A 27,386-nucleotide genomic window follows, 5' to 3' on the forward strand; every position below is an offset into this window, starting at 1 on the left:
AAAGCATTTTTGACAAGGCTAAATATGTAACACTTCTTGTCTGTGTGGTAGGGAAGAGTATTACATGCATCCAAAGAAGTTTATGCGAATTAGGGTCCTCAATAATTTCTCGAATTTGGTGACACTTTCTTTTGATATTCTTCCTCCAAACTCTTTCAAAACAAGAAATTTACTATATATGAAATAAGAATAGTCACATTACTATTATGGATTTTATCATTTTATTAGTAGTAAATCTCATCATTTTCATTTGATATTTTGTAAACGACTTTGTTGTATGCTGGCATTGATCTATGAACATATTGAATGCAGAACATAATACATAAGTGTTTGAAGGTTATGTTCTGCATCCAATATGTTTGAGGATCGATGCAAGAATATGACAAAGTCGTCTACAAAATACTGGATAAAAATTATGTGTTTTATTATTAAAAAAGAAAATGATTACTCTCTATTGCATATATAGAAATCTTACCGGTGAAAGATGTGGAGGAAGAATATCGAAAGTTAGAGTCTCCAAATTTGGGCAATTATTGAGAAGAATCCTAATTCTATTAAACTTCTTGGTATATTTTGTTTTCACGGGATGAAATTAAAGGAATATTTTTGAAATCTTAGTTGCTAGAAAACCGTTAAGAAATTAAGAATTTTAACGTTTATTTGAGATGATTGACTTAATTTATCATATTTCTTCTCTAACTCGAAGTTCTCGAGGACTAGTTCTCATAGTCATAACTCATAACTGCCTGGCTATCCACATGATATCAAGGCCAACATTGTTTGATATTTAGAGACTCTGGAGCGAAGGAGATATTTTTTTTTTGTTCGTGCATATAGTAACATATTATATCATTTTTGATGTATATACAGCAATACATATTTTTTTTAGCAATACATATATATTTTTAGTTAGCATGTATATAGTATATAATGTGTTTTAGTTCGTGAAGCTAATAATATTTTTAATTGTTTCGAAAGAAATATCATCTTTTATTATTATTTTGATGTTATATAAACTTGCAATATTTTACATCCATTGCATAGACAAACGAACAAAATTATCGAAGATAAAATCCCCCCTTACAAATTCCATTCCTTAAAAAGGTAAAATATCCTGCAAATTAAGGGATTTCCTAGATTCCCTTTGTAATATTAAAGTTGGTCAAATTTCTGACCACAAAAATGTATAATCAATTAAAATGCATCTTAGGTTAATAATAATACCAAATAAAAGCCTATTTCAAAAAAAAAAAAAATCCAAATAAGTTAGCCAAATTAAGACTTTTACTTGTAAAAGACTTTAAACTTTTAAGTTGGGATATGATTTTAACCAAATAAGGTTCTTACTTAACAAATAATTTGTTTGCTCTATAACTCGGAAAATGAGAGAGGATTTTAAGACATGGTTTTGAAATACATAACCATGGGAGCCCATAGCCATCACCTACTCTTATCGTTTACACTAGCATATTCATTTACCTAAATATTTCTTCCCTTCTAAAACATTTCCCAAATTCACCCTCTGACTTTGACTCATCAGATTTATAAAATTACAAATTGATTAAGAAAAACTTTCAATAATCTTCGAGAAATAAACAAAAAATCCTGAGAAGTTGAACAGGCAGAACCACAAGAGGACAAAGTTTCAGGTGCGTCAGTTGTTCTTATATTTAAGAAATGATTGCATTTTTAAATCAATAGATTCAGACATGTTTTTAGAAATGAAATGACTTCACTGACGATTTTCATTTGATCCATTGCATGATTTTCATTGAAAGAGATGACTTCTAAGAGAATAGTTTCAAGTATCCAATCAGACAGATTATCGAATCTACCCGATACACTTCTGATTATTATCATCTCTTCCTTGTCCTTCAAGGAATGTTTAAGTACCAGTGTACTCTCTACGAGGTGGAGTTACCTCTGTCGAGAGACAAGAAACATTGCATTTAATGAATCCGAGTATGTCGACCACTCTGTATCCGACAAAAAATCCAAAAGGCTTTCGTTTGTTGGCTATATGAGTCAATGGATCTCTAGATATCATGGTCGTTACATCGAAAGCTTCGAGATTTGTTTCTCCCTTCCATTAGGCTTTATGGCAGAGATCGAGTCTTTGATCGAATTTGCAGTGTCAAGACAAGTCAAGAACCTGGTTATTGATTTCAAAGACCCTTCTTGGACAATCAATAGCAGTGCGTCTTGGTATGCCTATCTTGCTGTGAAATTGCCCGTATGCGTTTACAGTCTAACAACCCTCGAATCACTGAAGATTTACGCGTGCGGGTTTGATCCTTCGAAATTCACAAACTCGGGATTGCCTAGAAAGCTCTCTATTGGTTGGATCAACTTCACAGAGGCCGAGTCTTTGTTATCAAACTCTCCTACGCTCAAAAGTCTAAGTATTGATTACTGTTGGAGTGTTGATATCAAAAACATAGCCGGAGATATGAAAGAAGTTGTATTCGATAACTCCGACTTCTTCCCTAAAAAGGCTTGTTCCTTTGACCTGCCTAATGTAGAGATCTTCAAGTACTCAGGCTCAGTTCTCTCCTTCGATGTCAAGGGAATGAATAGGATAATAAAAGAAGTCTACTTGGACTTCTTCTGCGCAGAGGGCGAATACGATAAACCGAATCGAAGAACAAAATTAGATGGAACAGATCTTTCTGGCTTCCTTAACAGTTTTCGAGGTGCGAGGACCTTAAGTGTCTGCCCTTATCTCCTTCAGGTATATTGAAGTCTTAACATAAATTTACATTACATTTTAACGTTATTAACATATCTTTGAGAACTGAACAAAGTGTTTCTACGTCCTACGGTATGAAACTTTTCAGTAGCCTAGTGACTATAAAGTAAATGGTTTAGTTATGTAGTTTCCTTATCTAATACCTTAAAGCGATCACATTAAATTTGATATGTATATAAGACTGTTAGACAAATTAGTCTTGATCGGAATATGTGTGTTTTTTTTCTTTTTGAAGTCTATCCAAGAATGTGAAGATCCGTCAAGTTTACTTCGTCCTATGGATACAGAGCATTTGGTGCTGAGAATGAGGATGCATGTCATGGAGTTTAAGGGGATTAAGCTCCTTCTTGATAATTGCCCGAACCTAGAAACACTAACTTTCGATATCATCCGTCGAAGCAAGTTCTCGGTAAGATTATATACTTATATAGTATTGAATATAGATTAATAGTCACATTATTGTGTATGATTTTTTTCTAAAGCTCATCGTTTATTTTGCAGTACACTAAGTCATATTGTGGCATCTGTCCAAAAACATGTTGGCAAAATAGCCTTACCTACAAGTCTCTTCCTAAGACACTTAAAGTGGTAGTGGTAAGGAATTATAGTGGTCACTTTAATGAGCTAAATGTATTGAAGTTTTTGATTCAGTCCAGACGTGGGCATGCGGATGGGTCTATGTTGGAAAGAGTGGAGCTTTACATGCATAATAGTATGGAGGAAAGTCAAAGGATGTTGGCACATGAGGAAGCCGAGATGTTACAGAGTATTTCAGGGGCTGTACAGGTTCTTGTACACAACCTTTGAAAAGTTGGCATATTCAAGACTTCTCATTAGTGTGTTTTGTTTGAACCATTTAGTGATGTTTTCTTTTGCTTTGATTTATGAATAATGAGGACTTGGTCATCTTTTTGAAACATTATATAATATTTGTTTTTATATATTTAATAATTTTCTTTGATTTTTGAAAACTAAAATATTGTTTTAGGGCTAACAAAACTAGACACCAAAACTGAACTAAACCGGTTTAAAAGTAATCAAACTAAAACATAGGAAGAGGAGTCACTAGTTAAGTCTGAACCAAACACTATATCTTCGAAGATGAGTCGTGACGATGTGGCAAACAAATCTATAAGATGAGTTCAAATATTTTCCATTTCTATCATCGACTTTTGCATCAACCAAACCTATGTTTCTGTATAAATTTACAGTTGTTTCTCACTGTCAAATACTAATTTATAGTAGATTATCTTCCTTTTTTTGAGTAACTTTCTATGTCACATGTGGAAGTTTTATTCAACACGTCTCTCTCCGTTTACTAGGTTAAAAAACTTCCATATGAAACCAAAAAATCACGAAATTTATTCAAAAGAATATATAGAGGAGCCAATTAACATTCTCTGTCACTTGAGCATATCACAATTCACAAACATATCTCTTCTTTCGAAACTCACCACATTTCTCTTACAATGGATTCAATTCAACAAGACAGATTATCAAGTCTTCCCGACGTTCTTTTAATTGTGATCATCTCTTTCTTGCCGTTTAAGGAATGCGTAAGAACCAGTGCTCTCTCCAGGAGGTGGAGGTATCTCTGTCAGGAGACCAGAAACCTTTCTTTTAGGGAATCTGATTTCGTGAGTCCTTATATCACTGGTGAATATTCGAGATTTGCAGCTTGTGCTTCATTTTTTAGTTTTGCGGATAATTGGCTCTCTAGAATTCAAGATCAGGTCGTCGAAAGCTTCGAGATTTGTTTCTCCAATCCGGTGGGTTTCGAGCATAAGATCGAGGCTCTGATCGAATACGCTGTCTCCAAACGAGTGAAGAATCTAGTCATTGATTTGTCAAACCCCGCTTGGAGAAACTATAATGATATATCATCAGTCTGTGTATCATATCTTCATTTTATCGTTACATTGCCCAAAAGCGTTTACAGTCTAACAACCCTTGAGTCACTGAAGATCTACGGGTGCAAGTTTGATCCTTCGAGATTCACAAACCCGGTATTGCTAAGAAGACTCTCTATTGGTTGGATGAGACTTGAAAACCTCCAATCTTTACTATCAAAAGCTACTTCCCTCCTGAGTCTAAGTATCAAAGAATGCTGGGGCGTTGATATGACGTGGATGGCCGGGCAGTTTAGAGAGCTAGTCCTTGAGAATTTAGACTTCAGTTACATGCAATGTTCCTTTGAACTGCCTCGTATACACAGCTTAAAGTACTCAGGCCAAGTTTTTGACTTTTACTTCGACATCATGAATGTGATCATACCAAAGGTCTACTTGGATTTTGGAGAAGAGCGTGAGTATGATCAACCGACTCAGTCGACAAGAATATCTGGTGAAGTTATATCTCGTATCCTCAACGATCTCAGAGCAGCTAGCACCTTAGCCGTTTGCCCTTATATCCTCCAGGTATGTTTAAGTGTTCACATCTTAAAATTAATATTTGAATTCTTTTATAGTAGTAGTTTGTTGAAAACCAGAATAGAATTTACCAGGTTAAATATGTGCATTAGTTTTTAGATCTGAACATAGGTTTATCCAAATAACATTTTTGCATCTGAACAAATTATTTCCCTCACGTTATTTAGTTTATTAAAGTCATTTTGAAGAAGATGATTTATTTGAACCATTTATTCCCTAATAGTATATATATATATATAGATCGTTATTAATGTATTTTTGATATTGACATGTGTTTCTTTTCTTATGGAAGACAATCCGAGAATGTAAAAAGCCATTTTATATGCTTCAACCTATGGAAACACGACACTTGGTGCTAAGAACGAAGATGAGTACGAAGGAGTTGAATGGAATCATTATTCTTCTCAAGAACTGTCCAAACTTGGAGACTCTAAGTTTTGAGATTCTTCCTTCACGTCCTTTCCAGGTAAGATATCTATACATATATGCAACAGAGTAGTCACATTTATTAATACTTACATGCATGATTTTCATTTATTATTTTGTAGAGAAATTCGTCATATGAAGGGATCGATCCGAAAACGTTTTGGATGCAGAACAGAACATGTGAGAGTCTAAGGAAGACACTGAAGGTCGTGGTGGTAAGGGACTTTGGTGGTTCCTCAAACGAGTTAAATGTATTGAGGTATTTGATTCGATTAGCGAGCGGGGGTGGAAATGCATTGGAAAGGGTAGAGCTTTATGTGCCGAATGGGATGGAAGAAAGTCAAGCGATGGTGGTATTTGCGAAAGCGGAGATGTTACAGAGAACTTCGAAGCATGTACAAGTTCTTTGTGCACAACTCTTGGAAAATTGACCTTTTCAAGAGATTGTTCACTAGTGGGTTTTGTTTGCCCATTTAGCTATGGTTTTTGAATTTTTATTTATTGACATTAAAGGAAGCAGGCTTCCGAAGTTTGGTTTGTTTGATTTATGTTTAAGAACCTCGGAGAATTGAGAACTTTATTTATGTGAACCAAAAATAATAATAAATGTTTTGAGTAATATATATCAATATGATAATAATATTCTACAATTTAATCGCGTTTCGTTTAAACTACAGCATTTAGTGATCTATACATAATACATGAGTTTGGTGGACAACCACGTATGTACTTCATTAGAGATCGATCTGCCAAAACCCCGTCGAGTCGTCTGTACTGTTATCATCATCGTCTAGTAGTCCTAAGTGTTTCCAAGCAGCTCTGACCAAGCGAGGGATTGGAGGACGTAACATGGTTATTCTACGCTGCTTGATTTTATACATTGTTTGTACGTAGACAGGCTTGTATCTATAATCCCACCACCAGACAAAACGTGACCTTACCAGCCGTCAAATCCAACATCTTTGGCCAAGAAGAATTTAGTAAGAATGTCCTCTACTTTTTCGGACACGATCTTGTTCTTGATCAATACAAAGTAGTCTGCACTGTTGTGATATCCTCAAAAGATATTGAGAGGATAACATGATCTGAGCATTGGGTTTATGTACTAGAAGCTGGAGGTTCGTGGAAAAGAATTGAGTTTGATCAACCTCACCTTCCTACAAGACAAGGAGTGTGCATCAACGGAGTTATATATTATATGGCTTCCACTGGTTTGTCTCCCCTAGCCATTGCCAGTTTTGACGTTAGATCTGAAGAGTTCAATATGTTCTCATCATGTAGGTAAGCTTGTGGGTTTTATAGAGTATGGTGGAAAGCCAGCTATTATTGACAGGGCCGGTCCAAAGTTTCAAAATTTTCTTTGATACCCTACGCATAACTAAAAATTTAGGCCTTTTTGTTAATGTAAAAAAAAAAAATTCTCCCAAAAAAAATATTTTATAATGTGAGACCCTAAGCGATGGCTTCACTTGCTTGCCCTCCGGACCGGCTCTGATTATTGATCATACCCATCTTAATTATATGCAAAGGTTTGGTGGATTTATGGCTCTTTGAATATACTGGAAAATGGTCAAGGAAATCTCTGGTTTTGCAGCCTTATTGTCAGGTGCATTTTTTACTCGATAACAACATTAATCTGACGGTGGAAGGTACACCACAAAACGGTGAGGTTATCTTTGCATATAAACCTTTCCTTTACCACCCTTTTTACATTTTCTATTATGATCTGCAAAAAAACTATTTGAAAAAGGTTAGAATCGGAGGAATACCATTATATTGGTTTGGTAAGCATTACACCAACTTGAAATTTTATTTCAAGCATATGGAAAAAACAGAAACATCATGCACTTGGAAATTTGAAAGCCTCTGCTTTCAAGTTTTTCAACCTAAGATTTTTTTTTTTGGTAAGAGAGGGGGAGACAATGTCTCCCTATTTATTAAAAATAAAAAATTGACTACAAACGAACATCCCGAGGCCGCGAGGACCCAATAACATCATCTAGCACAATCGGACGAACACAGTCCGGGCTAGCTACAAAAGAATGAAAACCCAACGGAAGAGTAAACGCATAGTTCGCTAATCCATCGGCAAGACGATTAGCTTCCCTATACACGTGACCAATACGGACTATCCAGTCCCTCGAAATAAAGCCATAGCACAAACGTACTAGGAAAGACAGCGGATGAGAATCACTTATCCCTGTCTTCAAAAAACCGACCACAATCTCAGAGTCTACTTCCAACTCCAATCGCGTGATGCCCTTCTCCCACGCAATGTACAGACCGTAGTAAACTCCCCAAAGTTCCGCAAGCGGGGCGGAGCATATACCAATATTCAAAGCAAAGCCTCCCAACCAGTCCCCGTTTCCATCCCGCAAGACTCCTCCCGCAGTCGCCAACCCCGGGTTACCTCTCGATGCTCCGTCCGTGTTCAATTTGGTCCAACCCCCTACTGGCGGAGTCCACGCTATCAATCTCGTCTCCCTCACGATTGTGATACCATCCCCTGCCACGGCTTTATGAGCCACAAAAATCTCCTTTGCCAGATCTTTTAAGAATTGAACCCGATCACGACATTTACCCATCCCGCCATAGATGTCCCCGCAGCGCCACTTCCACCCCCACCAAACAGCCACCGCAAACAATGTAGCCCAAGAGTAACTATCCCTCTCCGCACTATCACCCAAATTCTCGTATAACCACTCAAGTAGAGAGGTAGCAAAAAAGGATGTTTGCTTCCTTCTGGGAACAAGTCTTCTCCACACTCCATCCATTGACAAGCAGTCTCGCAACACATGAATTATGGTCTCCTCTCCACTATTACACACCGTACACAAACCCGATGCACAGAGATGACGGCGGGCTCGCTCCGAGTTTACCATGATTGCTTGGTTCAACACGAGCCAGAGAAAAGTTCGGACTCTCTCCGGAGCTTTTACTTTCCAAACCCGATCAAAGAGTTTCCCCAAATCCTGTCGCGGTGACTCGTCTCTAATTAGCAATGCGTACGCTGATCTAACCGTGAACCTCCCATCGGAATTCTCACCCCACGATGGTCTATCTATAGCTCCGGTGACATTGTCAAGTACCACCGAGGTCAACTTCAGTCTCGTGCTCTCTGAGATGTATGGGCTGAGCTGAGAAAAATTCCAACCCATCCCGTTACTCCATAAGTCACAAACCCGAGTCTCCTCATACCCATCTGGTAAATTCCCGACCACCACTTCAGCTAGAGTCTTATTCATTAGCCACTTATCTGTCCAGAATCGAATCTCCTTACCATCTCCAAGGACCCAGCTTATTCCTGGCATCAATCCTTCCCGTATGCCCATACTCACTCCTCGCCAGGTTGAAGACCATAAGCTCTTCACCACCAGCCACGATTTGTCATGAATCAGTCCCACCTTATACTTGGACCGTAATACCCGCGCCCACAAGCTCACCTTATCATTCAGTAACCTCCATCCTACCTTAGCAAGTAGTGCTTTATTCATATCCTGTGAGATTCTTATACCCAGCCCACCTTCATGCTTTGGTAAACAGACCCATTGCCATGCTACAAGATGTTGCTTCTTCTTCTCATTTGTACTACCCCATAAGAAGGATCTTGACACCCGATCAAGCGAGTCCAGTGTTGCTTTAGGCAGTGAAATCGTGCTCATCGAGTGAACCGGTATCGATGACAATACAGATTTCGTAAGCGTTAACCTCCCAGCAAAGCTTAGGAACCTTCCTTTCCAGCCAGACAACCGCGAGGAAACTTTTTCCAATACTTCACCAAAAGTATCCTTATTGATTCTTTTGTGTAACACCGGCATTCCCAAATACTTCCCCAAATCACGAGTCGCTTTGATGCCGCTTTCATCACTAATGAGCTTTGATAGATCCCGACTTACATTCTCAGAAAAGAAGATTTTCGATTTCTCCAGGCTCACCTTCTGACCTGACGCAAAACAGAATTTCTCCAAAACTTTCTTAATCACACGAACTTGAGCCACCGATGCTTCAGCGAAGAGAATTAAATCGTCTGCAAAGCAAATATGAGATAATTTTGGTCCTCCTCTAGAGAGACTAATCGGCTTCCAGTCTTTCAAATCAACCGCCAATTCAATCAAATGACACAACCGTTCCAAGTATAACACAAAAAGGTATGGCGATAAAGGATCGCCTTGTCGCAGTCCCCTTTCCGGTTTGAACGGCTCAGTCTTCTCTCCATTCCATAAAACCGTCATCGAGGGCCCCTCCACACATTGCATTATCCAACGTCTCCAATCCTCCGAAAACCCTGCCACCTTAAGTGTCTCATCAAGAAAGTCCCATCGAATGCGGTTATAGGCTTTCTCTAAGTCTAGTTTGAGGAGCATCCAACCTTTCCTTCCTTTTTTGCGTCTCATCGAGTGTATCGCCTCTTGGACCACAACTATATTATCGGTACTTAATCGGCCCGGGATGAAGCTCGCTTGGGCGGGACCAATGAGTTTAGGCATCACCGTCTTAAGTCTCATAACCATGACTTTAGTAATAGTCTTAAATAAGACATTACATAAGCTTATCGGTCGAAACTGCGCCAACGTCTCCGGTTTAGCAACCTTAGCGATCAACACCACTAGTGCATCATTAGTCTCATCTGGCAATACGCCTGTTCTGAAGAAATCAAGCACAAAGCGTACCACTGACTGACCAACAACATCCCAACATTCATGGTAAAACACCGGTTGATACCCATCCGGACCAGGTGCTTTAAATCTTCCCATACTACGGATCGACTTCTCAACTTCTGTGGCTGACACTGACTTATTCAACTCTGTGATCTCTGCATATGAAAGCTTCGCAAAACCAGTTTGCAACAAACCCGCAGCATTCATATCCACACCCTCCGTCGAATATAGCTTCTTATAAAATTCCATCGCCAAGCCCTCTAGTTCCTGTGGATTAGAGACCCATCTACCCTCCTCATCCTTTAACATTTCAATTCTGTTCTTTCTTCTCTTGATTATAGTCGAAGTGTGGAAATATTTGGTGTTGCGATCACCCAACGCTACCCACTTCTCCCTAGATTTTTGATACCAAAGGAGCTCTTCTTGTTCCAGCACTACATCAATCTCCTTTGTTAACTCTTCCTCCTTACTCAAAAGAACATCTGTTTGGTGTAAATCCAATTGATCTTGAACAGCTTTAATTTCCTGTAACAAGCTCTCCTTTTTTTTTAATATGTCTCCAAAGATTTCTTTATTCCACTTCTTCAGATCCTCTTGTAATCCTTTCAACGCATCTGATGTTGATATATTGCCATTCCAAGAGTTCAACAACAGCTCCTTGAAACCAACATGACTCAACCATGCCGCTTCGAACCGAAACGGTCTGCGTCTCGGGTTACCCTTCGTCTCCGGGGAGAGCTGAAGGAACAGAGGAGCGTGATCAGAGGCAAGAAAAGGTAGATGTGTGACGACAGCCTCTTGCCACTTCAGCCGTGAGTGTGGACAACACAAAACCCTGTCCAAGCGTTTGGCCACAAAATTATTTGCCGTTCGACCTCGTCGCCAAGTAAATTTATTCCCCTTAAAACCCATATCAATAAGAGATCCTTCATTTATCCACTCTCCAAAGGATAGAGAATCCGGTGTTAACCTCCCGTTGCCACCAGTTCTCTCGTCAAGCCGAACAATTGTGTTAAAGTCTCCTCCAATTATGAGAGGTTCATTCACACCTTGTATCACCTCATTTAATTTTGCCCAAAGACCACTTCTTCTACTCACTGTCGGGGCTGCGTATACGACTATCATATGAAAAATATCTGTTCCAGTATCCACCTTCGCATGAATAAATTGATCAGAAGTTTCTATAATCGATATACTCCCCAGGCTCGACCTCCACAAAAGCCAAATTCCACCACTCTGTCCAACTGCATCAACTCTGAAAGAGTTTTCAAATCCCAAACCATTGCAAATGCGGCTTGCACGATCTCCACCAGCGTGCGTCTCAAACAAAGCCAACATATCTGTATGATTTTTCTTTAAAATGTAACGAATCGATCTTCGAAAATTGGGTTTATTCGCCCCCCGGCAATTCCATAGTAAGCAATTCATCATTAAAATGTATATTCGGTCGAGAACCACCGGGAAAAACCGTTATGCACCCGTCTGTCCCTCCTTTCCATCCGGAGGATCACTCTGCACGACCATAACCCCACTCCTCAATTCTTCCTCTGAAACCAGCTGTGTACTCCGCCTCCATCACTACATTAGTTTTTCAACCTAAGATTATCATTATCTAATTGTTTTTTGCCTTCAATAATACAATGCTACTATTTAATTATTTTGTAATTTCTATTCTACCATGTTACAAACAAACAATCGTTAGATATTATTTCTCTCTTTTTTTTTTTTATTATAATTGGATTAGTTTATCAATATGGATGGGTTTTTGGGAAAACGATGATGATTCATGAGTTATATATAATTAGGCCAACATTGTTAATCGCTAAAGGTACATGGTGTGAACTTCAAATCACAGAACAAATATAGTATACGAGGTATGTTGATCTAATGCCGGATAGAGTCTTTTGCTAGAGAGTTAGCAGCTTTCAATCAATTGCTTCTATATTGACCATGTCATGATCATAATCGGAGCAAGAGTTGCCGTATCGGAATAGAGACTGGATTTTGAGCCTGTGGAGACTGAATTTTAACTAATCACTATGCATGGTATCTCATCACTTTTAGCAGACAAAAATATTGATAACTCCGACAAGAGATGATAACAATATATGGTATTGATTTATGTTTCACAAATCGGGAGCAATATAAAAAAAAACTAAGATATATAAATAAATACAAACGGAGACTTGTTGAAATTTTTATTTTTTGGGAAAAAGATTGAAAGATACAGAATGACAAATTTGCATTAGCATGTGTACGTGTAACGAAAAAGTATATTTTTGGTTAAATTACCATATTTGTACTCGAAATAGTTCAACAATAATATAAAATTATACATAAAAATCACATTAGTCAATTTAAATCTCAACTCATAAGCGAAATCACATTCGCAAGAAAAAAACGAAACCTCTCTCAGATTGAAATCGAAAGCACGGATTTTTCTTCAAATCTGCAGGATCCATTCATGATTTCGAAGATCTGTTTATCAATTCTCAGGTAAATCTCCAGGATCCATTCATGATTCTCGTATTGATTCCGCTCTTAACCCAAGTTGGTTAAAAATCTAGAGTTTTGATCGGAATTGTGATTTTGATTTCAGATCAGAAGCTTCTACGAGTTGATTATATGCTGTGTTTGCAGATCTGGGTTTGGTTATATTTCTGAGTAAATCTCTCACCCAACACCATGTGTGATCAAAGACCAAATCTTTTAGGGTCTCTCGTGTTGTTGGGTTTCTTCATCTTCTTTGTTAATGGAGAAGAATGCTCAAACTCGAGCTCTTTGATTGGGCACGAGTCTGAGTTCAAGATGTTGCAACACCAGCTTCGTGGGGTTTTCACTGTTGTTGATGATTGTTCGTTTAGGGTTTCTCGTTTCGATATGCTCTCTGGTTCTGATGTTCATTGGTGGGGTGCTATGACTTCTGATTTTGATAATATGACTAATGATGGCTTTGTTATCTCTGATCAGAAGCTTAATCAAACATTCAAAAACGCATCTTTTATTGTTCGTTTGATAGGTAATGTTACTTGGGATAAGTTAGGTGTCGTTTCTGTGTGGGACTTACCTACTGCTTCTGATTTTGGGCATGTTCTGCTTTTGAATGCGACGGAATCACCTCCTTCAGAGGGCAATGATGTTGCTCCAGGGAAATCTAATAACAGTGAGCCTTTTAAGGCTCCAACCATGTTTGATAATTGTAAGAAACTTTCCGATAAGTATAGGCACAGGTGGAGCTTGAATGCAGAGAAAGGTTATGTTGATATTGGTCTAGAGGCTACTACTGGTTTATTGAACTACATGGCGTTTGGTTGGGCTAAACCGAATTCTACATCGAATCTGATGTTGAATGCTGATGTTGTGGTTACTGGGATTAGAGAGGATGGCTTCCCGTTTGCTGATGATTTTTATATCACGGAGTCTAGTGTGTGCTCTGTGAAGGAAGGTACAGCTACTGGGGTTTGTCCTGACACTGTGTATGAAGAGGCAGATTCAGTTGGTTCTTCGGTGAATAACACAAAACTGGTTTACGGGCATAGGATAGATGGAGTTTCGTTTGTTAGGTATAGGAGACCGTTGAATGATAGTGATAATAAGTTTGATTTTCCTGTGAATTCAACTGAAAATCTGACAGTTATTTGGGCACTTGGGGTGATAAAACCACCAGATGTTATTAATCCTTACTATCTTCCCGTGAATCACGGCGGTGTGGAATCAGAAAACTTTGGGCATTTTTCGCTTAATCTTTCGGATCATGTGGATGAATGTTTGGGACCATTGGATGCAGAAAACAAGTATGATCAAGATGTGATCATTGCTGATGCCCACGCACCTCTTGTTGTCACGGCCGGACCATCTGTGCATTATCCAAACCCTCCAAATCCTTCAAAGGTTCTGTATATTAACAAGAAAGAAGCGCCGGTACTGAAAGTGGAAAGAGGGGTTCCTGTTAAGTTTTCAATAGAAGCAGGACATGACGTTTCTTTCTACATAACTTCAGATTTTCTTGGTGGGAATGCTTCTTTAAGGAACAGAACTGAGACAATCTATGCGGGTGGGCAAGAAACTCATGGAGTACTGTCGAGTCCATTGGAGCTGGTTTGGGCTCCTAATAGAAATACACCTGACCAACTGTATTATCACTCAATTTTTCAAGAGAAAATGGGTTGGAAGGTTCAGGTTGTTGACGGTGGACTTTCGGATATGTACAACAACAGTGTTAATCTAGATGATCAGCAAGTTAAGTTCTTTTGGACCATAGTAGGGGATTCAATATCGATTGCAGCTCGTGGTGAGAAGAAAAGTGGGTATCTTGCAATTGGTTTCGGTAGTGAAATGACAAACAGTTATGCTTATGTTGGTTGGTTTGATAGAAATGGAACAGGGCATGTAAATACTTACTGGATTGATGGAGAATCCGCTTCGGCTGTGCATCCTACAACCGAAAATATGACATACGTGAGATGCAAATCTGAAGAGGGAATCATCACACTGGAGTTTACCCGTCCCTTGAAACCGTCATGCAGTCATCGAGATAGACCAGAATGTAAGAATATGATAGATCCCACAACTCCTCTTAAAGTGATATGGGCAATGGGTGCTAAATGGACAGATGGTCAGTTGACTGAGAGAAATATGCACTCGGTTACAAGTCAGAGACCTGTCCGTGTAATGTTAACACGTGGATCCGCAGAAGCAGATCAAGATCTAAGACCGGTCCTGGGGGTTCATGGATTTATGATGTTCCTTGCTTGGGGAATTCTGCTTCCCGGTGGAATATTATCTGCTAGATACCTGAAACACATAAAAGGCGATGGCTGGTTCAAGATTCATATGTATCTTCAATGTTCTGGTCTAGCCATTGTCTTCCTCGGCCTCCTCTTCGCAGTAGCTGAGCTTAATGGTTTCAGCTTCAGTTCAACCCACGTCAAGTTCGGTTTCACAGCTATAGTTTTAGCTTGCGCTCAGCCCGTGAACGCTTGGCTAAGACCTGCGAAACCTGCTCAAGGAGAATTAATCTCTTCAAAGCGGTTAATCTGGGAGTATTCTCATTCGATCATCGGTCAATCAGCTGTTGTAATTGGAGTTGTCGCGCTTTTCACGGGAATGAAACATCTAGGAGAAAGGAATGGAACTGAAAACGTGGACGGGCTTAACTTGGCCCTCGGGTTATGGGTCTTCCTCTGTGTGGTTACTGTTGCGTATTTGGAGTACCGGGAACGAAGAAGAAGAAAAGCGAGGAATCTAAGCAGAGGGAATTGGGTTTTGGGGAATGTTGAAGAAGATGATTCGATTGATCTAATAGACTCAAGAGGAGGTTTCAGAGATAAAGATGATGAAGATGGAAATGGAGGGAGGATGGAAATTCAGTTAGAGCCGTTGAAATAATAGTATTTTTTTTGTTTATCTTTTTTTGTTTCATTACCGAACAAGAAAGAAAAAAAAACAAGAGGGAGTTTTGTCTTTTACTTATAAATGCAACGGTCGATATATTGTATCTATGCATTAGAATTGTATACTTTTGAGAATTTGAATTTTATATACTACACAATCAGTTTTGAGTTATTTTTTACTTGACACTTGAACGGTCTCTAATAGTTGATTTCGTCAGTGACTTATTCCTCGACTAATGCGTTTAATTCCAGAACTCGAAGGAGGTATGATGATAACGGTCGTTACTGTGTCGCCAGCGACAAGAGTATGTGAAAAGAATGTTGATCATGGGGATAAAGACTTGTAACCATTGTAAGGTATCTCAAATTCTTCAGTATCAAGAGTATGTGAAACAATGATTATCTCAACTATTTGTTTTAAAAATTCAAATTATCCGTCCAATAAAAACAACAACATCCAAGCACATCACTAAACTATTGTCATTAAAATGAAAATGCACAAAACTAACGTTATTTTCATTCAACTATATATATATATATATATATATATATATATATATATATATATATATATATATTTTATCGACGATTTTCAGTCGACTCTTTTTAAAAAACTTATGTACAAAAATGATAAATAATTAAAGTAGACTAAATTAGGAATCGTAGTCGATAATGGGTTCACCTAAGGTCAAATTTCTGTCAATCTTCCAAGGCAAATTAAAAAGTTTAGCCAAAATGAATTTGAAGATCTTGTTCACATTTATGTTGTGTGTTGCACTTGAAAAGAACAATGATGCCTTCATCACCTTCGCGTACGCTCTCGCCTAATATATCAAAATATCAAATAAAACCAAAAAATATATTTTTATATGGAAATGAATTATTCCAAAAATCCAAATGTCTAAATCATCATGAAAACGTAGAATATGAAAAAGGGTCTTAATTAGTTACGTGGTATGATTGGTATACCTGAGTGACAATGGTCCACTGAAGATTGGGTGGGAGCCGAACAAAGTCATCGAATTTTGTTCCTATTAGAATCGGAATTGCCGTCTGATAAAAGAAAACACAAATTTATAAAACTACCTTTAAGATAAAAGTATTTTGTTGGAATCAGATTCTAATGTTCATAAATAATAGATTTGTATAAGACACTATGCATTGATCAACTAATAAGAAAATTCGACCGTGCTAAACCCAAAATATGAACCACTTTTATGTAAAATACCGTAACGCCGACAAAAAAAAAAAAACAAGTTATTGAAACTTTTAAATGTTTTTTTTAACGATGACAAAAAAACATTAAAATCCTTCTAAAGTTTTTAGTATACATTTTTTTTTTTACAAAACTCAATCTAAATCGATATTGAAAATGTTTGGAACAACTCAAGTTAAATTTGGTTTCTTTACTTACTAAATTAAAAAAATAATAATAATAAACAAAAAAAATTGCTTTAACGTACCTTGTTCCATTTTCTTGCCTGGCTATACCACCCGAAGACTCTGCAAAAAACAAAACAAAACAGAAAATTACGAGTTTTCTTAATAAATATCATTTCAGCTAAAAAAAATAGAAGAATTAAATTGATGAAGAAATTAAAAGAAAAAACCTGTTAAGAGTAGATCGACTGGTTAGATCAAACATGAACAAGATTGCTACTGCATCTTTACAAGCAATTGGTATATGATCTTTTGATCTCTTTTCATCACCTACAATCATTTTCCAATCTCCTAATAAATTATTAACAAAGTACGTAATTGCCAACACACTAATTAATCACCAATCCATATTTTAATTTGATTAATTAAAATTTAATTTGACTCACCTCCTACATCCCAAATGCTAAACGAAATAGTAACTCCTTGAACATAAAAAGTTTTGTCCATCAAATTCAAACCCGTCATCTCCAAGAAACCTTGATTCTCATCTCCAACATATTTTATCTTTCAAAAAAAAACAAAAACATATGAGAATTAGTCAGTTAATCTAAGTTATACTATAATCAAACGGTAATAATTAATACTTAACACAAGAATTCATACTTACTACAAAAGTAGTCTTCCCTGTTTGACAATCGCCTAATAGACTAATCTTGAGACTAACCAAATCCGAATCCGAACCTGAACCAAACCTTCTAGTGGAAACAGTATGTTCGGTCGCAGTGTCGTCGTCTCCGTCGAAGATATCACCGGCTGTTGAAGAAATCCGGTGAACGATTTGCCGGTAAAGAATAGGTTTTTCGATGATACTTGAACAAGAAACGATTTTTCTCCATAAAAACCTAAAAAAATCTCCAAAGATTGATACCCTCTCGATGATTCTCCATTTTATGTTCACGTGAACTATTTTCCGGCAGAAAGGAGTTAACTTTCCGGCGATCTCATGGACTTTCTCAGCCATTGATGAAACAGAGAGAGATAGAGATGTGATCTTTTGGCGTTCACAAGCTCACATCTTCTTTTTGTCTTCCCTTTATGTTTTTTTTTTTTTAAGTTGTCTCATCGATGTTACTGTGTAAATTGGTAGTTATCGGTTTATATGGATTGGTAGTTGACCCGTCTTCTTAGGAAATACCTATATTACCCCTAGTTGATGCGTTTATTCCTTTCGGTTTTAAGTTCTTGGCGTGTTGTGATGGAAGGGTATTATAGTCAATTTAAGAGCAAATTATCTACCCATGAAGTAAACCCCAAGTGTACGTGTCACTGCTCACTAGTTATCATTTGATTATTCATCTTTTGTTCTTTTGTCAATATTTGATTATTCGTCTAAATTTAATCTTTATCGATAGTGTTCTCTTGTAGTTTGTTCTTATTTGAATACTTATTCATTTGTATTGTTTATCTATTAAATAATTATGCTTCCTACAGTGTATTGTGATTTGATTTAAGTAATTTCTATAGGAAATTTACCAAGATTACTGAGAAAGGAAGAATAATTTTATCAGTTGATGTGTTATGTATGTATTTGGGAACAGAAAAAGGATAATCAAATGTTATTTGCTCATAAATTTGAATAAGTGACAATGACTGTTGCTATAGTAACTCCATTTGAAACACAAAGCACGAGAATCTTGAGAAGCGTTTTGTTGAAGGAAACAATTTTGTTATTTTTGGTCTTTTCTTTTTAAAATAGGCTAAAAAGTATAGTAGTTTCTTAAAGAATGGGTATAAGCAAAGAAAAACATTTGTGGTCGACCATCGATACAGATGCAGTTACTGTTGGTAGTTCTATGTCACATTTATTACTTTTTATTTATTAATCTCTCGAAAGGGTTCCATCCCTTGTTTTAAAAATCGCTAGGCGCTAGTCGGGCGCTCGGCATGGGCCTAGCGATTAATCGGAAAATCGGATTAAAATCGGAGATTAATCGGGGATTAGTTTTAGGGTTATTTTAATATTTTTAAAATATATTAATCCAATATTGTAAAAATTTATGATTTTTATTACAAATTTATGATTTTTATTAAAATTTGAACACAAGTTATTGTAAAACATCACAAACTCTCCATTCAAATGATTGAATAACAAAAATAAAAAGTTTTTTTATACTTGCAATCTAAAAAATAATCGGGGTATATAAGATTAGGCGGAAAGTAATCGGATTAGGCGGTGAATAATCGGGTTACTGATTTTTTAGGGGATTAGTCATTAATCGAGGCGGATAGGGTGGGCCTAGCGATTAAGCGGGGAGTAATCGGGACTAGGCGGGGATTTTTAGAACAGGGGTTCCATCCAACAAAAAGAAATCTATTTACTTCCAATCTTGTTAACATTTATGTTTACATGCATCTCCGTTTATGAACAAATAACAATTTGTAAGTAAATTATAGACTATCAAAATCAATAGAGAATCTAAAATTTAATGGTTAATTACAAAAAATATTAATGGCATAGCTTTGTAGTTCCTGAATAGGGCATTTCAAACACACGCACAAAAAAAGGAATTTGTTGGCTTGTCCCTCTCGCCTCTTCTTTTATAACACTTCTGGAATTTTGTTATTCATCAGCAATATTTCTTTTAAAATATTTTATTTTTCATGTTTATTATACGTCAATACATGTTTCGAAACCATGACATATTAAAGCTTTTGTATCTTGGACGTTTTAAGTAAAACAATTAGATATGAGATGATTTTAGAGAATCTATATGCGGTGACCACATAAGATTGAAAAATTAGTTCTCTCTCATTTTCAATTTTATCGTCTACTGTACAACAAATTTAGACTATTTTGCCCTTAACTTCAACATTCATATTTCTCTCTTTTGTCTGGTATCTATGCAAGAAGAAAGAGAGAGTAGATGAGAAAGAAGAAAAGAAATGGTTTGGAGGAAGAAGATCCGGATTGGACAGTATATACAAATGTTGGATGGAGAATCAAAGCTTGAGATTATTTTAATCCTTTCTTGTAGAGAACTGTTATGAGAGTGGATCTTATAAGCATCCCTAGTTTCTGGGAATTGAAATTGAATTGGTGATCGTAGATAAGAATTAGATGAAATTGGCAATTAGGGGGATGAGAACGAGGTAGTGGTCACTACTATTCCGGTGGATCCTTTGATGGAGACGAGAAGTAGTTTGATTTCACCGGAATTATGACACTGCTAGTGGTTACTATTACTACGGTGGATCCTTTGATGGAGACGAGAAGTAAGACGGCGGTTAAAGGAGAAGAGAAGAAGGAAGCAACGTCGCCTGCTCTTAGACTCACGGCAGTGGAATTGTCACAGATGGGGGAGAAGATGGAGCATCTCGGAGACGGTAAAGAGAGTTGTGACGAGGAAATTGAAAAAAACCCAGTAGATTATTTCAAGTTTTCTTTCTCTTATTTGATTTCTGATGTCGATAAAATACTTTTTAACATGTTAATCAAATAGTTATCCACATAAATATTATAATATATGTAACTAGTTATTTGTATATGATATAACAAATGAGTTGCCACGATAAATATAAATTTATTACATAAATTATAAACTTATCGCGATACAATATGATTTAACATGATATATTTATAAACTTATCGATATATATTATGTTATCATGCTAACCTAATAGATAATCAGTTAACTCATAATATGTTCTTACTTATGTATTTGATTCGTTAGAATCAGATAAAATACGTCGATAACAATTTTATTATATTGCTAAATAATTTGTTATATATGGAGGGGTATTTTTGTCCAATTTATATAAATTGATGAGAGAGAATTAATTATATAAAAACTATAGATGTATTCTTAATTTATAAGTCTTCTGTGTATTTATATTAATATAGCCCATGATTTTATCAGACGTCAGTTTTGTTTGGAAATGTAGAAAGAATCTAGATAACGTGTATGTTTGTTGTCATGGAATCTTTATCTTCAATCAGAAACTTCGTCTAGATGATGTAGTTAAAAAAGTGAAAATTATAATTGTTTAGTCTTTATGCATGGTCCAATATATATACAGTGCCATAGGTGTATGTATACATACAGATAATGGTCTAACTACCAGAACCACCCAAGTTATTATATTTTTGATTCCGAATCAAAATACAACACATAATTTTTTCCTAGAGTATATGTTTATTGTAATTGGAGTTGGTTGATGATAATAGATTAGTAATTTCTTTGTTGGTGGAGTCTAACATCACACAATATTTAATCTCAACACTTGTTAATAATTTGATATTTGTCTTAACCAAATTTATGATAAATTAATGATATATTTAGACAAATAAAATAAAATTAAATCCACTGAAATTAACATGACTTTACTAAAGTTCATCTAAATTAGTCAAATACCTTGATACGTATTTAAAAATTCTCACATCTTATGATTCTTTTCAATAATAATCGTTCACTATAAACAGTTCAAACTATCCACAAATAAATAATTTAACATAAGACTACACAATAAATATATTAGCCATTTTTTTTTTTGATATTTTTGGATCGACAAAACCCGATCCATAGTCAATCCTTACTATACGGGATAACACGACTTACTGGAGTCGAATTCCGGTGGAGAAGGCGGAATCAAATGAACTTAACCACTTGACTAAAGGCACATCTCCAATAAATATATTAGATAAATAATTTGATCTTTGTCTTAACCAAATTTATGATAAATTAATGATATATTTAGACAAATAAAATAAAATTAAATCCACTGAAATTAACATGACTTTACTAAAGTTCATCTAAATTAGTCAAATACCTTGATACGTATTTAAAAATTATCACATCTTATGATTTTTTTCAATAATAATCGTCACTATAAACAGTTCAAACTATCCACAAATAAATGATTTAACATAAGACTACACAATAAATATATTAGCCTATAAAATCACAATTTATAATCTAACTTCCATTCCTCGATAAGTTGGTTCTTCCAAGGTAGACCTGGGCATATGGGTAACCCGTTCGGGTTCGGGTAAAACTCGTTCGGGTTCGGGTTGAATGGGTAATGAATTTATGGTCTATTCGGATATTCCTATTGTTTCGGTTCCAGTCTAGTTCGGGTATTATCGGGTTCGGGTCGGTTTGGGTAATACCTGAAGTTTAAAATCACTTTACATACTCAAATGATCAAATAAAGAGAATAGAACATCAAACATGACATTTAAATACTAAATCCAATCCAAAATAACAAAGATGACTATTTCACTCTTAAGTGTTAAGAGTAGATTCTAATTATCTATATACATATATAAAAAAGTCGTCGGACTTGCTTTCGCCGGTGTGGTGCTCCGAGTCTCTGCTTTAGGTCTTTCAGCAGGGCAAGAGTCATTTTTCGTGTTGGGCCTTTTCTTAAACTCTCATTTTTTGTAACTGAGTCTCACTTGTATGCCCATGGCTTTAGCCCATTTTGGGAAAAGCTTTTTAATATATGAGTTTGGTTAAAAAATATATATATATATATATATATATATATAAACATATGTGTATTGCATATATATAAGTATAGACTATATATCTAATTATCTATATACATATATAAACTCAAACGTCAAAAGTCACAAAACCTAAAACCTAGGACATACATATAAGTATATAACTATATAAGACTATATATTTAATTATTTATATACATATATAAACATGTGTATTTCTTCGGGTTTGTGGGTACCCTAAATGGGTAACGGGTAATCCCCGACCCGACCCGATACCCACGGGTAATCCAATACTCTACTCAATGAATTAATTTTCTAATACCCTAACCCGCCCCAACCTAATTTTTTCGGTCCGGGTATCGGGTCCGGGTTTTTTGCTCAGGCTTATTCCAAGGGATTAAAATGAATCTTATAAAGGTAATTTAATAAAAAAATAAAATAAGAAAGAACCAATTGATGTGTTGGACGGTTGGACCACGTGGATGCGGATCAAAAGAGACTTGATCAACTTATGGAAACTCATGATGATAGGTGTTTGTTACCGAACATTCAAGTTCAATGATGTGGCTGGTCCTAACTAACCAAATCTATTTAATTTCTTGTTTTTCTTCTTCTTTTCAATTACCAAAATCGGAATTGTCAAGATTCAAGAAGAACAAAGAGAATGACAATAATATGCAACGTAGCTAGACTTCTACTTGTCAAAATAATTCTCTGCATAGTCTCTCGAAAGCTCAGTTTTATCTACTCGTCTTTTCAAACATATATACAAAACACAATTTAGTGCGTTTATTCATGAATCCGCCCACTATACTCATTTCAATTTAGGTGAATTAGCCTGTTGATAAAGATAGATGCCAAAAACAAAATGAATGTGAATGACCAATGTAGCTTCGTTTACAATTACATTGTTGGTTTGACAAAGAAAGATTACATTGTGATTTGGTTTAAACCGGTTCATACCCGATTTACAAACCAGATGTGTCACAGAGTATATGGCAAAGTTTTGCAGAGCTCTTAACCAATGCTCTCATTGAGTTTAGAGAATCCAAGCTTCTTGAGTCTACTAGTTATCGGATTAGCCCAAGCTCGATCTGGATTCCCGCATTTCACATCCACAATCTCCACAATGTTCATTCTCTTCTCTCTTCTCGGGGTTCCTTGCAACGATACATTTTCAGAGCCAAGCATTGGAAGCTGATGAGTGCTTTTGGTATTGTGGTGACCCTTTGGTGTTCTAACATTATCAGAGCCAAGCATTGAAAGCGGATGAGTGCTTTTTGTATTGTGACCCTTTGGTGTTCTGACATTATCAGAGCCAAGCATTGAAAGCTGATGGGTGGTTTTGGCATTGTGACCCTTTGGTGTTCTAACATTGTTAACATTGCTGCTGCTGCTAGCTTCGTCTGATGATTTTCTTGGTTTTGTTCTTCTTGGAGTTGAAGAAGATGTGCCACAGTCTACTGAGACAGGGATTGTTGTTCTAATAGGTCTCGTTGTGGGAGTCTGAGGCGAAGGTTGTTTCATGGAGTCTAGCTCTCGTGTCATTAGAGTTGCGACTGTTCCTGTTGCTCCTATTTTTATCGATCCTCCCCCACCTTTGATCAGTTCAAGCTTCTGAACCATTATGAATTTTGTAAATTTTCTTTCGCCTCTGCGACTCTCTAAGAGGACACTTCTTGAGTTTTATCCGGCTTTACGGGTCTGAAAACAAATCTGAATAAGCAAACAAAGCATCAATATAGATGGATAAGTAACCTTCTTATTTCAAAAAGCAGCAAACCAAAGTACCAAACAAATACGCCACTAGTTTTGCAGTACCTTGATGAGGAGTTCATGTTTTCAAATTGGGGTATATGCGAAAAACGATTTAGTAGATGAAGCAAACTTTGAAGCAGAAAAGAGGAACTGAGAATTCCATAGATAGCACCAATTGTGAAATGAAAACTGAGAACAAAAATCAATAGTCTACTGCATCATAACTAAAGTCCTTGACTTTCAAGAACCTGAGTAACAAAAGGAGAATGAAACCTACATATACACAGTTTCAAGCCATATCCAGTGTTTTTAATGTAAAAGAAAAGAAAGATGAAATCAAAGCACTAAGATCAAACTCTAACCATACTAATAAGCTGAGAAGAAAAACATCAAAGCTATTTATAGATACTAGACATGACACATTTGAATAAGAGCTTGGAGCATATCATATTATACCACTGGTTCTCTTAACTAATATCAAACGTTTAGTATTTACTTGTTTCAATCAGATTGATTGAAATACAAGGTTGAAACTTGAACCAATGCAATGTCAATCACAGAAACGACTCAACTTTTATTATCAAAATCAATCTCTATCAATCAAAAGCAAGAGGGAAACACAATAATCGAAGTGATAAAAGGGGGGAGAAAGGAGGAAAACGAAAACCTAGTCACTAGTGATTTGAAGTAAAACAAACATGAGAACGACATTTTTATGATTTTAATCCTTGACCAGTCACATTCAACAGCCAAGAAACAAATCCCAGAAAAATGAGTCAAAATCACACAAGAGCAATCACAAAATTCCCCTAACTAGAAACAACCCTAGCTAAATAATATCAACAGATCACCAAACAATGGATTCGCACAATAAAAGCTCACCGATTTATAATCGATCAAGTGATCAGAAGAAAGCTAAACCCTTTTCAAATTTCAAAACTTCTAGAACTCCACGATGTAAATTGATCGAATTGGATTAAGGAACCGCATTGAAGATTAGTAGTATACGAAGGGAAAAATAAAAATCAAAACTTTGGTCTTTTGATTGGTTTTGAAATCTGAGTTTTCTTGTGGAACGTGATGGATTAAGCAGCGACTAGTCAACGTTCCTTGTTTACAGTGTAGAGTAGATTCCTCATTCTTATTGGACTCGGAGAGTAATAATGTTTTACTTTTTGACGAACAAGAAGAGAAATATGCAAATTATATTAAAATCCCTAATCTTTTGAGTCTATCACATTTTTCACCTTAAACTATCAATTGTATCAGAATCAGAATGATTATATAAAAACGCAGCCGTTTAAAACGCAGCCGACAAAATGTAGAAGTAGCTCCGGTCATTTCAGAAACAAGTTCTGTTCTGGCTGTCGTGTGTTTTGTCTAAGGGAGAAGCGAGGGAAGAGATTAAAAGATTAAACCTTTTTCGCCTTCATGGATTCGAAGTTGAGGAATTTCGTGATGGGTCTGTTTGTGATGACTGCGATCTTGAAAGGTTCTGGTGTCGACGCGTGGACTGGCGAGATTCGTGGTAGAGTTGTGTGTGATGTCTGTGCTGATTCTTCAATTGGGCCAGAAGATCATGTTCTTGAAGGTTAGTATCTCTGTATCTCTGCTTTCTGTCTTCTCTTTAATCAGTTTTTAGATGTTCGATTGCCGGGAAGAAGAACAATTGTCTGATTTTGTGAAATTCTTTTGATTCAGCTGTGTAGAACTCTGGATTGACTTTTATGTAGTGGTTCTTGAGAAAAGACTGTTGTTCTGATGGATTTCTTCAGAGTGATTACTGTTCATTTCAATAGCAGTTGTTTCTTGGGCTTCTCACACATCAAATTGGTGTGAATTTATCATTTAGTGCAATGTTTAATTGTAAATATTTTTTAGTTCTACAGAGTAGTTTATTAGCCGAAGCTAGTTGGTACTGTTAGTTCTTCTTTCTTGAGCAAATGGTGCATATCTATGTGAGTGACTGAGTGTGTGTGTGCCTGCAGTTTTTGCAGATTCTTATTTGGCTTTTGTAATAACAGAAATCAAATTTAGAGCGGATTATGGTTTGTATCATCTCTTGTCTCGTTGCAACTTAAAAGTTTGTTATGTTCATCATCCTTGTGTTTTTAGCTGCGCTTTTGTATTTGTCCGATAGTGTTAAATCGTTTTTGCAGATTATGTTATGCTTCTATGTGAAATCTTGTCAAGTTTTCTGATTCATATTTGGTTCTTTTAATTACATGAATCAAATTTAGAAGCCCTTATGGCTTGGATCATCTCTTGTCTCTCCGGAACTTAGTAATTAGTTTGTTCATCCTTGTTTTCGGCTAGTTTTATGTATTAGCCGATTGTGTTAAATGATTTTTCAACTGTGCTTCATATTTCAAATAGTCTTGTTGATAACTCAAAACCTGGATTGCTTAGAAGCCACTTGGTTTTATGTGTTTACATTGAACATGAATGCATATTACCATTCTGCTAATGAAATGAACTCAAATTGGCACTTTTAAACTGTGTTATGTGATCCAGTCATTTCATGTCATTGAAGGATCAATCACAATTTGCGAGTTGTTATTGTTCAATCTTTACAGGAGCTGAGGTTGCGGTTCTGTGCATAACGAAATCTGGAGAAGTTGTGAACTACCAAGCTTTCACAAACTCAAAAGGTGTCTACACAGTTGCAGAGACAATGCCAGAGAGTGAACGTTGGGACGCTTGCCTTGCAAGACCCATCAGCAGCTTCCACACACCTTGCAACCGCCTACACCAAGCCAATACCGGAATCAAATTCACTTATAACCGCCCTTCCGGTTTCTTTCATGCCGTGAAACCGTTTGTGTATCGACCACAATATGCACCTTCTTATTGCTGATTCACAGACTCTTTGTTAAAGTCCTTGTAAGTTTTTTTTTTTTTTTTTTTTACCTTGTAAGTTGGTAATATAATTGAAATATACTATCAAAATATGAAATAGTTTGGATTTGTAAAATGCTAATATGGATCAAGCTTAGATCTTCCTCAAGTGTGTTTGATTAAAGGATAAGAAGTTTATTATATAAAGTCTTTAGTCAAAGTCAAAGAGAGACTAGTCTCACAAGGCGG

At 36.4% G+C, this 27,386-nt stretch overlaps 6 protein-coding genes and 1 pseudogene across 10 annotated transcripts; 5 read left to right on the forward strand and 2 right to left on the reverse strand.

Moving 5' to 3' along the window:
- The first annotated feature begins 1,112 nt into the window (after window positions 1–1,112).
- Window positions 1,113–3,964, forward strand: LOC9302137 (putative F-box/LRR-repeat protein At1g56400). The gene is made up of 3 exons (XM_002864310.2): window positions 1,113–2,731; window positions 2,985–3,158; window positions 3,251–3,964. The coding sequence occupies exons 1-3, from the start codon at window positions 1,781–1,783 to the stop codon at window positions 3,554–3,556; spliced, it is 1,431 nt and encodes a 476-aa protein (XP_002864356.1). The 5' UTR covers window positions 1,113–1,780; the 3' UTR covers window positions 3,557–3,964.
- A 102-nt stretch (window positions 3,965–4,066) lies between these two features.
- On the forward strand, window positions 4,067–6,163 carry LOC9300433 (putative F-box/LRR-repeat protein At5g54820). The gene is made up of 3 exons (XM_002864311.2): window positions 4,067–5,166; window positions 5,471–5,644; window positions 5,727–6,163. The coding sequence occupies exons 1-3, from the start codon at window positions 4,219–4,221 to the stop codon at window positions 6,033–6,035; spliced, it is 1,431 nt and encodes a 476-aa protein (XP_002864357.1). The 5' UTR covers window positions 4,067–4,218; the 3' UTR covers window positions 6,036–6,163.
- A 142-nt stretch (window positions 6,164–6,305) lies between these two features.
- LOC110225793 lies at window positions 6,306–12,930 on the forward strand (annotated as a pseudogene).
- Window positions 12,574–15,827, forward strand: LOC9300434 (cytochrome b561, DM13 and DOMON domain-containing protein At5g54830). Of its 2 annotated transcripts, none has more exons than XM_021033460.1 (2): window positions 12,574–12,758; window positions 12,862–15,827. In XM_021033460.1, the coding sequence occupies exon 2, from the start codon at window positions 12,948–12,950 to the stop codon at window positions 15,648–15,650; it is 2,703 nt and encodes a 900-aa protein (XP_020889119.1). In that variant the 5' UTR covers window positions 12,574–12,758; window positions 12,862–12,947; the 3' UTR covers window positions 15,651–15,827. The 2 variants fall into 2 exon arrangements, with proteins under 2 accessions (XP_020889119.1, XP_002864358.1); XM_002864312.2 differs by having other exon boundaries at window positions 12,617–12,758; window positions 12,903–15,827.
- A 448-nt stretch (window positions 15,828–16,275) lies between these two features.
- LOC9300435 (septum-promoting GTP-binding protein 1) lies at window positions 16,276–18,169 on the reverse strand. 2 transcript variants are annotated; one of them, XM_021016330.1, is made up of 6 exons: window positions 17,703–18,169; window positions 17,482–17,599; window positions 17,266–17,386; window positions 17,119–17,158; window positions 16,625–16,708; window positions 16,276–16,479 (listed from the first exon to the last, which is right to left on the reverse strand). In XM_021016330.1, exons 1-6 carry the CDS (start codon window positions 18,054–18,056, stop codon window positions 16,309–16,311), a joined length of 888 nt encoding a protein of 295 aa, XP_020871989.1. In that variant the 5' UTR covers window positions 18,057–18,169; the 3' UTR covers window positions 16,276–16,308. The 2 variants fall into 2 exon arrangements, with proteins under 2 accessions (XP_020871989.1, XP_020871990.1); XM_021016331.1 differs by having other exon boundaries at window positions 17,266–17,365; window positions 17,703–18,167.
- Window positions 18,170–23,364: 5,195 nt separating this feature from the next.
- LOC9302138 lies at window positions 23,365–25,526 on the reverse strand. 3 transcript variants are annotated; one of them, XM_021016140.1, is made up of 3 exons: window positions 25,182–25,447; window positions 24,363–24,488; window positions 23,397–24,257 (listed from the first exon to the last, which is right to left on the reverse strand). In XM_021016140.1, the coding sequence occupies exon 3, from the start codon at window positions 24,165–24,167 to the stop codon at window positions 23,559–23,561; it is 609 nt and encodes a 202-aa protein (XP_020871799.1). In that variant the 5' UTR covers window positions 24,168–24,257; window positions 24,363–24,488; window positions 25,182–25,447; the 3' UTR covers window positions 23,397–23,558. The 3 variants fall into 3 exon arrangements, with proteins under 3 accessions (XP_002866064.1, XP_020871799.1, XP_020871798.1); XM_021016139.1 differs by having other exon boundaries at window positions 24,363–24,509; XM_002866018.2 differs by lacking the exon at window positions 24,363–24,488 and having other exon boundaries at window positions 23,365–24,257; window positions 25,182–25,526.
- An 87-nt stretch (window positions 25,527–25,613) lies between these two features.
- LOC9302139 lies at window positions 25,614–27,301 on the forward strand. Its single transcript, XM_002864313.2, has 2 exons — window positions 25,614–25,890; window positions 26,876–27,301. The coding sequence occupies exons 1-2, from the start codon at window positions 25,731–25,733 to the stop codon at window positions 27,154–27,156; spliced, it is 441 nt and encodes a 146-aa protein (XP_002864359.1). The 5' UTR covers window positions 25,614–25,730; the 3' UTR covers window positions 27,157–27,301.
- The last annotated feature ends 85 nt before the right edge of the window (window positions 27,302–27,386 follow it).

The sequence above is a fragment of the Arabidopsis lyrata genome (assembly GCF_000004255.2).
Source record: "Arabidopsis lyrata subsp. lyrata unplaced genomic scaffold ARALYscaffold_8, whole genome shotgun sequence".
NCBI classification, from domain to species: domain Eukaryota; kingdom Viridiplantae; phylum Streptophyta; class Magnoliopsida; order Brassicales; family Brassicaceae; genus Arabidopsis; species Arabidopsis lyrata.